The 17,502-nt window shown below is 28.6% G+C and overlaps 1 protein-coding gene across 1 annotated transcript; it reads left to right on the top strand.

The window, feature by feature from the left end:
- Positions 1-1,285: 1,285 nt before the first annotated feature.
- On the top strand, positions 1,286-4,422 carry LOC111682620 (G2/mitotic-specific cyclin-B3). The gene is made up of 2 exons (XM_023444612.2): positions 1,286-1,464; positions 1,529-4,422. Exon 2 carries the CDS (start codon positions 1,778-1,780, stop codon positions 3,545-3,547), a length of 1,770 nt encoding a protein of 589 aa, XP_023300380.2. The 5' UTR covers positions 1,286-1,464; positions 1,529-1,777; the 3' UTR covers positions 3,548-4,422.
- The last annotated feature ends 13,080 nt before the right edge of the window (positions 4,423-17,502 follow it).

Genomic DNA, 17,502 nt, shown 5'->3' with positions numbered 1-17,502 from the left:
TCGTGATTTTAATAGACCGAAGGATGTAGCCAGATTGTCATAAAATTTAATAAGAACCAAGAATATAGGTATAGGAATGAAATCTTATCATTTCTATAGCTTAATATATTTAAAACACCTCACACTTTCAACAGGCATGTGTACAGAATTAGATCCAGTACTAAATATTATACATTCCAGAGCTTTACCAATTAGAATTTAAAATTCTTTTAGATCTTTCTCAAAATTCTCATACAATCCAAAAAATATACCTTCTATTTATTTAGAATACTTCACAATTATAAAAAAACATAATTGTAATAGAATAAAAAAATATTTCTTATCTAAAATGTTAAAATTTAAAATGTAAACAAAATAACTGTTAATTTTGGTGCAATATTATTCAACACTGGCGTTTAGTTTACATGTAGAACAGGGATGGAAATTTTCTTTAAATTCTACCCTATTGAGTAAAAATACTATTATTCTTTGTAACCAATAAAATTGACTTTAATTAATTCAAAATAGACATTCAAATTAATTTCACTTCTTAATATTTTTCTAACAATCAGATTTGAATTCTAAAATTATGGTAAGTAGTTTTCTAATTTTTTTTATATACTAACCAAAAATAAAATTATCTCCTTGAAATCTAATGAAATGAAAAGGTTATCGATATATTATCAAATAGCATCAATTCGATTTTTTAAACATTTTTCTATGAATTGTGTTTGAGAAAATTAAAAAACTGTATATTTTATACTACGATTCTGCTGTTTGTTTTCTTTTCAATAAAAGTAAAATAACAAAAAATAATCGATTTTTCGACCTTTTGCGATTTATGAAAAGTTGAGTTTTAGACTCTTTTTCGTTATATGAAAAATCGATAAATATTTTATTTCATAAATGAATCAAAAATATAATGCTTTTCAATATTTTATTTTAATGTGATGTTTCTAGATAACGTGTGAGAAGTTGAAAAAGTTATTTTACAAAAACAAAAAGCAATTGTAACAAAAGCCAAATACACATAAAATTTGTGATTAAACTACTCGCTCGTTATCTAGAAACAGCAAATAAATAAACAAATTATGTTGAAAAATTTTGGATTTTATCGACATTTATTTACAAAGTAGACTTTTCCAAAGACGATAGTTTCGTTATCGACTTTTTTTGGAACAAAATAGCCGACTTCGACTTTTTTCGACAAAAAGTCGATTGTTCGATTATTTGAAAGACAAATTATAGAACCCTAGAAATGATGGCAACTTTGGCTTCAACTGCAGCCAACTTCGCAGTTAGCTTGCGTTTATTCGCTTGTATTCTTTGAAAAGTTGCAAGCGCCGTTACTTCACCGAAGCGGCAGAATTGAATTAAGAAATAAAATAAAAATAAAGAAAAACTCACATTTAAGGAAGAAAAAAAGACACCTGGTGTTTGTAGATAAATACTAAGGAATTTACACAGAAATCACAAAAAATTAAGGTAAATTTTAATGAAAATTCAACTGCGAACAAAACTAAGTTGGAAAAAATCTTAAATATTGCAGAAACATGAGTTTGACATAAAATTAGCTTAAAGAATCAACCAAAAAATAAAATTAAAAAAGTGGACAAATTAAATTAATTTCCTTAGAAAATATATAAAGCCGCCTTCAAAGAGATAAATTGAGAAGAAAAAAGTAGGATTTTAATACAAAAAAGTATAAATATTAAAAAAAGAATCCTCTTTTTGTTGTTTGTGAAGAAGAACGAGTTAATTGCATACAACACAAACCAAAAGAAAATAATTTTTTAAAATGGCGCCCACAAAGAGTACCCGTGCAGTTTCCAAACAATCAGTGGCCACCTCCACCTTGACGACACTGATGCCCCTGGCACGCAAAGGCCTGACTAGGCGTACGGCCAGCAATGTTCAGGATCAAAATATCGATGTGATGCAAACACGGGCTAAACGCAAAGCTGAACATAGTCCACAGAAAAATGACAAAATTAAGCGTTCTGCTTTGGGAAATCTCACGAATAACGTTAACAACAATAACAAATTGACGCTTTTGCATACCGAAGAAGATGCCAAACAGCAACAGCAACAAATGATGAAAAAGAAAGATTTGGTACAAAATCTATTTGGACAACAAAATGCTGCAGCAGTACAATTATTGAAAGAAACTCAAAATCTCATACTTCAACAGGCGTCAACAGCACAGGGAACACAACAAAAGCCGACCGCTCCTCTGGCTACTAAAATAGCAACAAGAGCATCCACGCGCAACCATAAAGATGCCAACATAACCTCAAAAGCACCCTTGGAGGAACAGACTAACAAGCTTTTAACCAACTGTCAAGCGGCTAAAACAAAAGTTAAAACAGATGAGCCACCAGCAGCTCCGTTGCCACCACTGCAACATCATCAGGTACAGAAAGTGCCTAATAAACCTGTACGTCGTATTTCCAATGAATTTAATAAGACTGAAGAATCCCTGTACATGTCAGCTTTGGAAGACATTTCTGGCTGCGATTCCATGCGCTTGTCAGCAAATTTCGAGGCTGCGAAGCGGAGATCAATTGTACTGCAACAAAATAAAACAGATGATTCAAAACTCGAAGACGAAAAAGCTGTAGATGAAGCTGAGCAGCTGCCAGAGGGTGTAGAAGACATAGACAAGGCAAACTGGAATGACTTGTTCTTAGTGTCACACTATGCTCGTGACATTTTCAATTACCTGAAACAACGTGAATCGGAGTTTCCCATAGACGACTATATGGAACGTCAGGTTCACATTTCGACGTGGATGCGTTCTCTGCTGGTCGACTGGATGGTTGAAGTTCAAGAAACTTTCGAACTCAATCACGAAACATTGTATTTAGCCGTCAAGATAGTAGATCTATTTCTATGTAAAGAACAAATTAGCAAAGATAAATTACAACTTTTAGGCGCTGCCGCTCTCTTTATAGCATGTAAATTCGACGAACGGACCCCACCCTTGGTAGAGGACTTCCTATACATCTGCGATGGGGCCTACAAACACGATGAACTTATTGAAATGGAAATCATAACACTCAAAACCATACAATACGATTTGGGTATACCGCTGTCGTACCGTTTCCTCAGACGTTATGCCCGCTGTGCCAAAACTCAAATGCCCACCTTAACTTTAGCCCGTTATATTTTAGAATTATCCCTGATGGATTATGACTGCATTACGTTGAGTGATTCGAAGATGGCTTGTGCTGCTCTCTTTATGGCTTTACGTTTACACGGCGAGGCGAAACCCTGGTCACCCACACTCATCCACTATACAGGCTATCAACTACAAGATTTCGCCGAGATAGTGCCAATACTTAATGCTGGATTACACCGTAAGCCCAAGGGTACCATTAAAACTATAAGAAGTAAATATTCCCATAAAATATTCCATGAAGTAGCTAAGGTTCCTCTAATGACTACAGAGCAATTATTTGCAAATAATTTAGATTTCGATTTAAGTTTAACAACGCCTGAACAACAAAAGTTGCAAAAGCAACAACAACAAAGTGGTAGTAGTAGTAGTGGGGATAAGAAAACATAAGCACAAGATATACAAATAATTGATAAAATTAAACAAAATAGAGGAGAGTTAAAAGGAAGGGAATACATACAGTATGTGAGGGAAGACAAACCTTAATTACTAAAACTTTCTTAATATTTCCAAATTTCTATATTTTGATTAGAGCAACAAAAGTTAGAATTTTAATTAAGAATCAAGTTTTAAATATGCAATTGTTTAAAGTGTTTACTCTTCTTCGAAATTTTTTTGTCAAAGGAAGAATAAATTCCGTTTAATTTTCAAGTTAAATGTGTTAAAATTGGGCGAAATTGTTTAAATTTGTTTTTTTTTCTTTAACAAATTATAAGCCTTTTAAATCTAATTAAATTTGTCATATTTAGAAAAGGCTCATGTATAATTTTGCTCTTTAACTAAACAGTCTCTTTTGTAAATTACTTTTTTGAGCATTGTTTGGTTTCATGATACAACCATAGATTATTGTTTTATTATGGTTTGGTTTTAGATAAATTTTTTTAAATTGTTCAAAAATTTGTTGCTTTATTTTGTTTTACTACTTGTTTATTAAGAAATTTGTTATCCCTACGATTATTTCCTTCCTTTTTTCAACAACATATAAGAATCTAACTAAAAATCCCCTTTTAAAATTTTAACCGTCAGCCACTACTTAAATTAGCTAAAAATGTTTTAATATCTTTCTAATACTTGTTCTTTTTCAGAATTATTGTTTATTTTTTTAAGCAATTTATTTATATTTAATACTATATAATTTATAAACTTTTGTTTTCTTAAAAAAAAAAACTCTCCCAAACCAACATCAAATACCAAAATTGACATAAACTAAACTAAAACAAAAAATACCACTTCATATAGACAAATTAAAGCAAAAACTACCAAAACTAAATGAAAAACTAAAAAAAAAAACATAAATATACGCTTCGTTAGATGAAACAAAAATTACAAACAAAACTAAAACACTATTAAGTTTCATTAGGAAGTACATACATATATAATTTAAAACTTAAGTTATTAATATTACAATTATATATTTTTTTCCTCTCATCCCTTACAACACCTTCATAAACTGATTATTTTGTAACTTTATTTTTTTTATTAGTAATATTAAGTTGCATTTATTATTTTATAAATTACTATATAATTAATACAAACAAAAAATAACTAAAAAAACAATTACACTTAAATAAATTTAAATAACCATATATATTAACTAAAACAATAATACAAATCTAATTTTACACTACAAAAAAATATAACAACTTTAGGTCTACAGGATACTTTTTTCATCCGTTAATTTAGCCAACGTTTTCTTTTAAAGAAATCTATATATTTTTGTTTGCTGTTGACCTGGCTCGTTTGATTATTATTTATCATTTATTATCCACATTTTTTATATTAATTTTGTTTGCATTTTTTTTTATTTTTCCTTTTTAGTAATTTTATTACATATTTTTTTCTTCATCTAATACAATATACATATTTTTAAGTTTTTAACTTTTTTGTCTACACGTAACTAGCAATTTACAAAATTTTGTTTAAAAATTTATTTGTTTTGTTCTTTGCAAGTTTTTGTTATGCACTATTATCGTTAAAAATATTATTTTTAATGTTTTTTTATTATTAACTTAAGTTATTCTTTTTTTTGGTTAATAAATACATTTTTTTATTTTTTTCAAACAATGTTTATGATTTTTATTTTTTTTATTTTTTTTTATTTTTTATACATTTTTTGAATTCCTTAAAATTTAATTTAAAATTAAGGAATAAATTTTATGAGATTGTATTTATTAACCAAAAGAAGAATATTATTCGTTAGCATTTGCCACATACATATGTACGTGTTGAATAAATATTCGAAAATGATATATCCTCCCTATATTCATTCCTATTCTTCATTTCAATTCGAATTGAACTTTTCTCCGTTTGGCAACATTTGGTATTTTGCAATTAGATTCAAAGCTCCATCACTAAAATAAAAACTTAGACGTAGTTATGATCGTAATGCATTAAATGTCCTATTCCAATGTTTTATTGATTTTAAATTTACTTTAAATTTACAAGTTTTTAACTGCTACTTGTATAAAAATTTTGGTCTATAAAACAAAAAAAAAAATGTTTAGTTTTTTAAAAATATACCAAATTTATTTCCCGATATTGTAACAAATGTTTAAAGAATAGTTTATTTCTTTTAACATATTTCAATTTTCGACACGTTTAGGACAAAATAGTTAACTATGATATGTAAACTTTAACTTAATTGTATTTGTACATTCAGAATAGGCGGTTTTAAAGTTTCTTATTATAAATATTTTAATCAAAAATATATTTTTTGTTCGTTTTATTAAATACAAAACTCTCGAAACTGTTATAAATTATTAATAGTTTGATGATTTCTTATCTTGTAATACATGTAAACTATTATCGTATATTCCGGCTGGTCCAGATGGCTCATACATTTTTTCTGTTTGATGATATGGGTTATTGATATATCCGTGGGTGTATCCATTAGATTGTACATTATATGGATAGTAGGGATTTACAGCTGGATAAGTTCCTGGCATTTGATACGGATTGACATTTCCCATTGGGCTGGATACGGGGAGAACATAATGTATTTCAACTTGTTTCTCTGGCTTTTCTTTTTCGTCATGCACTATATTGTGAACGAAATTATGTAGTCGTGAAAATATTCCTAATGTGGGTTTTCCCGAAACACTGACAACCAAAAGGGTAAATATTATTAAATAAATTACTTTCATTGTCACACGTTTTTTTTAAATATTTGTGCGATTTCTGTTACGTTAAGACAAACACTAAGTGAGGTCTTTTTTAATTCTTTACTTTTATATACATACATAAATGTATTTCAAATTTTGATAATATATTTAGTTTTAATCTATTTTTAAGCATTACTTTTATTTATGTACATTCATATGTATTTCATATTTTGATAATATAATTAGTTTTAATCCAAAAACGCCTAAGTCGGCTTAAGTCGGAATTGAAATAGTATATGCCACTATGTTTAGCAACAATACTCTATATTACTTTAAATTCTTATTTTTCCATTTATGGCCCGCATCCCAATCGGCTCAAAATGACTTCCTATGTCCACTATGTCCGTCCGTCCGTTTATGGCACGTACGTTGGACCTCTTTTAGTCCAAAAACGAACGCTATTGAAGATGGTTGAGATCGGTCAATTACTTCACCTAGACCCCATACAAGCAAACCTTCCAAATGAGCCTTTTGAGCTCATAATTATGTTAATTGTTCTAGTATTTTTTGCCTCAACTCCCACTCAACAGGAACATTCGATTTGGGCCATTTATATTTTGACTACATCTAATATACTATCTATCTATCTATCTATCTATCTATCTATCTATCTATCTATCTATCTATCTATCTATCTATCTATCTATCTATCTATCTATCTATCTATCTATCTATCTATCTATCTATCTATCTATCTATCTATCTATCTATCTATCTATCTATCTATCTATCTATCTATCTATCTATCTATCTATATGTCTATCTTCCTATCTATAAATCGGCACAATAAAAATATTTGTCTTTATGTATAACTATTCCGTCTTTGGGTCCGTGTAAAACCCGTATATGCTTATAACTCATCTAAAAATCGCTGAATATCATAATAAATGTGCGGTATAAATTTATCGATCAAATTTTATGGCCTCTTTCGGTTTATCAGTTATTTTGGAACCAATTTAAAATTCAACATAAAATTAAAATGAATCACATTTAATATTCATAATTACTGTAGGTTATCATAAGGTCGGACACGCCCCACTATTTTTTCTTACTTGGTTTTTATTTTTTAAGTTTAATTTTTGACTTAGGCTGTAATTTATTGCTTATGATCAAAAAGATGATAATGTATATACAAATATATTTAAATGTCTTAAGTATAAAGCGTGGACCGAGCTGTTTTTTTTAAATAAAATTTTTTGTCATTTTTAAATAAAATTAAAAATTAAATTCGTATTAAAACGTTATTGGTGCATAAATGATCGTATGTTTTATACAGAGGTTAATAATTGTGTTGAAAATGTTTTTAACATTAAAAACATAAAATTATAGATTATTATTGAATATATTTCAGATCTTTAGGTCCTGTAATGTATAAATCAACAGTTTGCTATTAATCCTAATGTATCCTCAAAAATCCTGTAAAATACTAACAACAAAATAATCACTGTTTATTGTCAGTCATTTTTGTACATACATACATTTGTTTGTCCTTATAAAAATTGCGCCAATTTCAACTTCATCTTTATTTATATTTGTTGTAGTATACACACATCCTTTTTGTCTATATCCTACCAAGCATTAACAATTTGTACAGAAAAAAAACCAATCATTGTCCTTTTTTAAAACGACATATGCAATTTGGTACGAGTTATATTCTACCTGGCATTGTTTTCATACAAGTTTTATTTTCTACATTCCTTTTCCTCTTAAATTTGTGTTTATTTGTCTTAGGATCGGTTTAGGGGAATGAAACCTGCCACAGAAAAACATAAATTATTATTACACTATTTAGTTTTGCAATAACACTTTTAAAAGGTATACCTTCCCCTCAAAAAATGTCATATTTTCTTTAACATGCAATAATCTTTTACTCAGGTTTTTTAAGGATTTTAAATATGTATGTTATTTGTATCCTTAAAGTCTGTTTGTAGCAACAACAGTAAATGGAAAAGAAAAAAAAAAAAACAATGAACTCAATGACCTTTACTCAGTATGTGGTGCATACAAAAAAATCATATTTGCTCAGCGATCGGCCAAAATTTCTTTGCATCTTTCTTTCGTATTTTGTTAATAATGCATAAGTAAATTTTGTTTTTGGCACAAATTTATTAATAATGAAATGCGTAACATCACCTTTGTTTCAATTACTACAATTTATTGTTTTAAAAATTCCCTATACAGCAGTTGAATTAGTTCATTTACTGTAACAGAGATCTAATCAAATTTTCAGCTGTCTTTTTTTATTTTTATAATTTTAATGTCGATTGATTAACTCTTAATATAAGATTTTTTTAAGAAATATACAATTAAATCATTGAAATCGTTTTGCAATTAATCCAAAATACATATTGTAAGAATCGTTGTATTATGAACACTTACATACATAAGTGAATAAGACAGTTTGGAATATATAGAAAAATAGAAAATATGAAAATCTGTGATCACTCATACTTTCCATCAAAAGTTAGTTTTTTTTATGAAAAAATCCGTAGATCCTGAAAATAAATAAAAACTTTAAAAAATAATAATTCTAAACTATTGTGAAAAGGTTGAAATTTTCCTTTTTTGAAGATGAACATTAAAAAGATAATTCCTTCTGTGACAGACCTGATAATAGTACATATTTGAAGTTCAAATGCGAAAATATTTATTTTCGGAAGTGGATCTTGTAAGAGACGTCTATGATTAATTATGAACCAATGCAGGTAGCAATACTATTTATATTAATACTTGCTGCTTATAACCGGCGTTGCACGGGTATTTTTACCCCCTTTGGGTGGGCTATCAAAATATGCATATTTCCGATACTATATAAAGCGCAGTTGCTTTAGAACAGAAAAAATGGTCTTAAACACAAAAGTACTATTTTTTTTAGATATAACCTTCCAAGTTTAGATCTACCAACGTTCCAAATTTCAAGAAAATCGGTTCAGCCGTTTAGGCGTGATTGACGAACAAACAAACGAACAGACTTACAAAGAGATTTATAATATACATTAGGAATATTAGGATTACATTTTTTGTGATAATACCCTGTGAAATTAATAGTGAATTAATTTCTGAAGAGTGTGTACATTTGTATGGGTGTTATAAAAAACTTGTATCGATTCTTTTTTTGTATTTCAAATGGCGCTGCATATAGCGAGCATAGTGCGAAGGACCCAATCCAAGAAGAAATACAAAAACGACCTATACCTTTGTATAGGAAGCCAGATCGCTCAGACTTAGATAATGAGTTTTATGGTCTCCACCAAAAACTAATGGGTTATAACCCGAATGCATATGGTTAATACTTATGTAAAACCCGAAAAACAATAATGCGGTATCGTTATTCGACGCCACATACTTAACCAATGCGGTAGTGAAACGAAAAACTCTCGAAGGCAGAGTAAAATGGAAGTCCGGATTACCCTTAAGAGATAATGGCAATGACGCACGACGATCTTCCTTCATCCAGAGCTGGTATCGATTCTTATTAAAAATGTTTTGAATGAAAAACATATATGTACATATTACAATTTAAGTTTTTCTAATTACAATTACTTGTAATGAAAAATTGACCAATAATTACAATAACACGTAGTTCTAATTAAAGTTTTGCCAATTACAATTACTTGTAATTGGAAATAATTTGTAATTGTAATGGGAAATTTCCCACTTACGATTACAAGTAATTTTGATCCGCGAAACTTTATTTACAAAGAATTGTTTTCAATAATTCTAATAATTTTTAACTAAATATCTTCAATTTACCACAGGACTAGTAAAAATTAAAAAAAAAAAATAGTTTTGAGTAAAACAGAATTGAATGTTTAATGACATTTTCATATTTTTTGACGTTTACAACAACGTTTAAGACGTTTACACTAGTCCTAAATTGTGTATTATTGATTTTTTCTGAGTTGATTAATTGATTGATTCCATAAACTCTAATAATCCCCACTAATAGACTACACGTTCTTTAACAAATTTTCATTAAAACACGCGAATATGACGTAGTAGTATATACGTCATTTTCTTATTTTTATATAAGATCTTAGAACAAAATATTTTTTCATTATATTTTCTTAATTTTTATAATTTTACGCGTGAGATTGCAGCCTTAATTTTTAATTATTTGCAAATGCCCCAGATTAAAATATTTTCACGTTGAACATATAAATAATATACATATGTATTAAATTAATTAAATACATACATATGTATGTATGTACGTATACTTCCTGAACACATAATCAATAAGAATGAAAGTGAAAATATTTTGCACTGTGATGTGAATGCTGAAAAAAGTATTAAAAGTCTTAATTTATTTAAAACCTATTAAATGAAAATTAAAATCAAAATGGTTTCAATTTTGTAATTTTAATCCCAATCGATTTCTTTGCATTTTGATTAATATTTTACTAATATGTTTCCATTATTTAAGATTTTGAGAGAAGTGTCGTCTCTATCTATCCTTTCTTGACATTTGGACCGAATACGAAATTGAAAATATTCTGATTTGATTGATTGATAGGTCTATTCGATCTATCACACATTTCGGTTGGAATGGTTTCAATTCCGTATTGATTTTGTTTTAGCTTCTTCAAAGTTTAAATTATAAAGGTTTGTTTTCTTGAAGATGCAAAATACAGAAATGGAACCTCTTTCGATAGGAATGAATTCTTTAACTGGCCTGTATATATAGATTCCCTATGCAAAGCAGTAATGAGAAAACTTTTTAAAAATCATTTTATTTACTAATTTATTAAAAGGCATGAACCACTGAAAACCGCATTAACAATTGTAAGTTACTTTCTAGATTTCTTTTTGACATTTCGACTATTCATTAAATTTAACATTTACTAGTTGATTTTAAACTTAAGAAGATCGTCGTTGAAATGAAAATTATAATATATTTAACGTTTATAATATCTATATCACATTACAATTGTGAATTGAACAATATTATTAAAAGAAGTCGTACCTATGTGGATATAGCTAAAGTTATTAATCCGAATCCGTATGCTCATGTTGGTGGTAGACCATTTCCAGCACAACCTTTTTGGCCAATGTTAAAAAGCAAAATGGAAACGTTGGATGAAGAAACACAAATGTATATGTAGATATGTACATAAGCCTTTATTAATTTATCTATATAATTAATAAAAATTTAAATTATATGGTTCAAACGCGATGTTTTAAATTATTTTTAAGTGAAAGATTCCTAATTTTTTTAGCCTATATTTGTAAAAACATTCTTATCTTCTTATACCACAGTCTACTATATATTTTGTCTGTTTATTGATGGGAAATTTGAAAAAACCCCAATAACAAATCTTATCAAATTCAAGGTTATATTTAATATTCTATAAAAACTTGTTCGAAATAATCTGAAGCTTTAGTCTCGTTCTAAACTTTTCAAAATAAATTATTAGTGAATTACAATTTAAATAACAGACATCATGAAAATAATAACAATTGCTCTAATTATTGGATTATTGACTGTGACGGCAAAAGCTAAGCCAACATTTGATGTTATAGCGGATATAATACATGATTTGGTACACGATCCGAATCAACCACCAAATCATAGGCCTCCACAATATGGATATAATGGGGCATACAACCAAAACGCTTACAATCGTCCAGTCTACAATCAAGCTGGTTATGGTTACAATCAAAGACCTCCACATCAAGGTGGCTATCAGCATAATTCACCAAATGGTTACTACCCGAATAATCAGCAAGTAGGCTATTATCCACCTTCCGGAAATTATGGACAAAATGCTGTGTATGACAATCAGGGATATTATAAAGGACCACCATATGCTTCGAATCAACTAAGTGGTTATAATTATAATAATGGATATAGTCATCCTCCTCCACAATATGGTTATAAAAATCGTGGTTATTAGTAATTTAAAGTAGTAAATAAATTGAAAGTATTTTTTAAGTGTATTAAAAGAAGCGTTACTTAATTCGAAATTTTTTTTATTTATGGCTGACATTTTTGTTCGAAAATAACAGATTTTCCTTGTTTTCACTATTGATCGTTTATTAAAAAATCCACATAAAATTTTTTTTATAAACATTTATTTTCTATGAAGTTATCACATCTTTACACTCTACATTGCCATAGTGGGAAAGGTGTTATGCACTTGTGGGAAAGATGTTATGCATTTGAGCTGATTATTGTTACGCACCCAATTTAAAGTATACCGATCGGAACACGTCCTTCCGTTTGGCTTACCAATTTTTAAGATATTTTGATGAATTTTGAACCATACATGTTTTTCAAAAAACCAAACCAATTTAAAATGATTGAAATCGTTTTATTCAACTATTGATTCTTGCTTGTTAGTAATGATAACAAGTAAGAATCAATAGTCGGTACTTGCCGGCAATATGATACCCTATACCAGTGAATTGTAAGTAAGAAATGTGAATTATTTTATATTATTAATAATAATGCTTTTAAATTGGTTTTGCTTTAATTCCTACTTGTGTTTATTGATTTTAAATCATTTTCTGAACGGAACTTTATATGAAGGGACGATCATTACGAAAATCACCAGTAACATACAGACTTTTATAAAACTAACTTGCACTAACTTTGGTAAAATTTTGATTACAAGGTTTATATGGACGAACGGACATAGCTAAATCGATTCGGAAAATGATTCTGAGCCAATTGGTATACTTTAATGTGGGTATAGAATCAATAGAGTATAAACATAATTATTGGCATCGGAAGAAGCTAAAAAACGATCGGAAAAATATATTTTCTTTTAGTCTTTTTAATACAAGAATACTTTCTTGATTGCAAAGACGCTTTGACCTTATTTGGATACTCATAAAACATCCTCTCTTATAGCTCTCAGTAGAATGCATTTGAGCACTCTTTTATCGGTTATTATAAGAAGCGTGGGTCTACCGTTTAGTGATTTCTGTTAAAGCTTCCAGATAGAGAAATATGATGAAACACATAATTTTTAGCATTCTAGCAGTTATAATGTCTACAATATCTGACTACTGTTTTCTATCTTTGTCTATATCTTTGTTTATATTTACTATCTCCTTCATCCTCTCTATTATTTCTATTACACTATTTTTTTTTACAGACAATACAAAGGGACCTATAGGACCGAGGTAAAGCTCACTCTTGGCTGTAAGCAGTCTGTAAAACCTAACCTAACATAATCTTTTCAAATTCTCTTAATTTGATTTACATTTACTGTCCCTCTGCCAATTGCAATCTCATAGGAAAAATTAGATATCAGTTTGTAAGTGGAATTGATATTTTCTTTAAATAGTTGCGGATTTTATAATTTTTAATTTAAAATTAGATTTATTTATCGAAATCTAAAGACCCTGAAATAAAATCGAAAAATAATTTCAAAATTTAAAAGGATCCGAATATTATTATTTCATATAAATATACTTAATCAAACAAAATAAATATAAGAAAAATTATATTAAGCTTGGAACACAGCTGTGTTATTCTTAAAATTAAATTTCTTAAAATTTATTTAAACACAAATACAGGTACACATTTTAATATAATTCATACATTTAATGTATTTTAAGAGTTAAATCCATATACATATATTTTTTAAAACAGACATATGGACAAGAGATTTGAAGAATTCTACAGATCATCAATGTATTTAAACTTAGTATTTTACGTTTAATTAAAATAATCACAACATTTCAAATACAATTATTTCTTTTAATAAATATATTCCACATCTTTTTTGGGATCATGTGAATCACCTGCCCCTCCGCCAGTTGTATCGGCGGGTGCGGTCGGAATCGCAGGTTTATAGGTTGGTGTATTTGACCAACCATAATAGGGATATTGTACACCCGTTAGCGAAGGCTGATACACAACACCTGTATTGGGATATTGTGATTGTGGATAATAGTAGTAATAAGGATATACAGCAGACCCGGTATTGACAGGTTGTTGGGCGACATAGACAGGTACCGTCACCGGTAAACGAACACCTATAAATGGTGCTTTATCCAATGGTTTTATAGTGTTACCGTTACAAATCGTTAGTGCTAAAAGCATAATGCCGACACTGAGGAGCACATTTTGTAAATCCATTATCGAAGTATTGCGTTTGTTGTGTTGGAGTTTTAAAAAGCAACTGGAGTGTCAATGACGGAAATTTGTTTATATTTATTTAATTATACATACATAGTGATGTACGAATGTACATTTGTATATACCTGAAGTATTTTTTTACTTATATACTACAGAAGATCAACAACAAGAAATGAACTGATAACCTTTCATATGCGTTTAATTCTTAAACCGCAAAACATACCAAAACTTTGTATGACACATTTATAATCTCATTTATATACATAATATAAATTTCATTATTAATCACTCTCATTTATTTGGAAATCGATATATGATTTAATAGGCTGCGAAACAACAAAATGAATTTGCAGAAAATTATTTGAAATCTTTATTTGGGAGTATGTAAAAAGGTAGTGTGAGTGTATTAGGTGTTTTCCCTAATTTTATGACAATAAAAACATTTTGTAAGATATGGCGCTATCACTCCGTAGTAGCTAGGAGTGTTCTGATAACGAACATGACTGTTTTTCGCAAACTAATTTTCATGAATTTTTAATAGGATAATATAAATTTTTGGAAGCTAATTTTGAAAGGAGGTAAACCGTTGCCCATATCCTTGACTTTTTTCCGTATAAATGTCGAACAATGGTACCTGTTTATATCGGAAATTTTTTTTAGGAAATTTAGAGTAAATATCGAAATCTTCAAGGCATTTGCCTCGAAAACGCTCGAGCTCTATGTGGAATGGATAGGCCCGTTTTAAAATTTCCAAATATCATGTAGAAGTTATAACCCTAATATACATATCCCAGAAAAATCTTTCATTACTAAAAAATATAAAAATTATCTGTTTAAAAAACTCCATTCAACGAATTAAGTTATTTATAAACAATTGTCCAATTCACAATCGGTGTTGTAGGGTTGCATCGTAGTATGACGTTATTTTTTGTTATACGTAATTAGTTTGAAAGGAGGATGTATATACATCAAATCCGAAGAAATACACCTATCTGTTCTAATGTGCGCTACTTAACCAGTGACTTAGGAAACGAACCCACCATCTCCTGTCTACCATACTAGAACACTAATCTAAAGGGGGCAACATAGATTTGTTTTTTTTTTTAAGAAATTTTATTTGACACAACCATATTATATACGATATCTATTGTGAATTGGACAAATGTCTAAGTCAATATAAGTGCCCGTTTACAAAAACAAAATCTTAATTTAAAGCGTGATTTGAATTGAATCGTAAACGTCAGAGAAAAGAAAAAAATTAAAGGTAATAAAACTACGAAATATAAATAAAGAACTGTTAAACTACAATAAAATAATAACAAAAAAAAATAATGCAAATTATAAGAAGTTTTAAACTAAAACATGTAAACAACGTTAACCCATTTTTTCGCAAAATATCGATTCAACACAAAATTAAGTGTGTTAAAAAAGAATGAGTACATTTCAAATAATATTTGACACATTTTAATTTCATGCGAGTTATTCCAAAATTTATCTATGGAAATGTTTAACAAAACTAGCTGAAAATAAATTTTTAATATAAATTGTAAATTCTATTTTAACGATAGAATTGACACTATATATTCAGACAAAATTTTGGATTTCAATAAAATTTTTTAAATAGGAAATTGACTAAAATAATATCTTATACGATATTATATATCGTTCATATCCAGAAAACGTAATTTTGATTTTTCGAAAATATTTATTGAATTGCTATTAGGTATACAACCAAGCTAATTAAAAATGCAATTACCTAAACCCATTCAAATCAACATCGTCTCGTCGTATTTCGTCCAGGACTTTTATATTTTTCATAACCTACATTACTAATGTGGGGAGGGTATTATGCGTTTGTACTGATGTTTTAAATATTGGTCCTCCTTGAAGTATACCAATCGGCTCTGAATCACTTGTGTGCTTGTGCGCAAGATACAGATCGCAATTTTGAAGATAATTTGATTAAATTTGGCTCGCAATTTCGTTTTTTTGTAATGATCGAGCTTTACAAACTGTTTTTCAGAAAATGATTTAAAGGTCTTCTAAACATTCAAACTTGTTTGTTGGATACGTTCTACATATTTTAGAGATAATCCATGCTCAACTTTACGAAAAAAATTGTAACTTATATTTTCGTAATATTTACAAAAATTTCGTGTATAATACGAAATATTATTTATTAGATGTGAAGAATAATTTTGAACTAAAATTAGAAAAAAATTATTTTAAAATGAACAAAAAACTTTTAATTTTTTATACTTTGAATTTTAATGAATTTTGAATGTTTTAATATTTTTAAATTTATTTTTGCTTTTTTGCGACCTTTATATTATGTTGCCTTTATATATATTAAATAAGTTAAATTTGTTTTTAATAGGGATGATTGATTTTCGTGCACACTTTAGGGTTTATGATGAATTTAGGTGAGAATTTAGGTGAAATTGCCTCTGATGGCAGTAAAATTAATGCTGTAATAAACTCTGCAAACTTTAATATTCTACACTTCAATGCACAAAGTTTGGTTCCTAGAGAAAATAGCACTAAATTTGATGAAATTCGTAACTTGATAATGGATTGCGATATTGATGCCGTTGGTATAACGGAAACATGGTATAAGGAGTTTATTTATGATTCGGCTGTGTCAATTCCTGGTTTTAAACTTTTTAGAAAGGATAGAAGTGGTTGTAGAGGCGGGGGGGTTTGCTTATACATACGGAATAATTTAAAGACTGGTAATATTTTTGATGAACAATATGATGTTAATGTTGAATCACTTTTCGTGGAGATAATTTTAGAGGACAATTCAGTAGCTTTGTTAGGTGTTATATATCTTCCTAATGGTCAATTCCTTTGTTGTGAAAGGGTCCTTGAAAATTTCTCTTCTAGGTATAATAATATAATTTTGATGGGCGATTTTAATATAAACCTTTTTATTAATGGTGCTATTGTTCGCGAAATTTGCGAGCGACTGTCGTTATATATAGTTCACAATTCTTTACCCACACATTATTCTCCTCAACAATTATCTACATCACTTATAGATTTTTATCTAGTCTCTGACATAGAATTAGTTAGTAGTAAACATCAATTTC

This window comes from Lucilia cuprina, chromosome 4, assembly GCF_022045245.1.
Source record: "Lucilia cuprina isolate Lc7/37 chromosome 4, ASM2204524v1, whole genome shotgun sequence".
NCBI classification, from domain to species: domain Eukaryota; kingdom Metazoa; phylum Arthropoda; class Insecta; order Diptera; family Calliphoridae; genus Lucilia; species Lucilia cuprina.
This window is presented reverse-complemented; position numbering and strand designations above follow the sequence as displayed.

Coding starts and splice junctions, on each gene's coding strand:
- LOC111682620 (XM_023444612.2), top strand. CDS start 1,778: ATGGCGCCCACAAAGAGTACCCGTGCAGTTTCCAAACAATCAGTGGCC.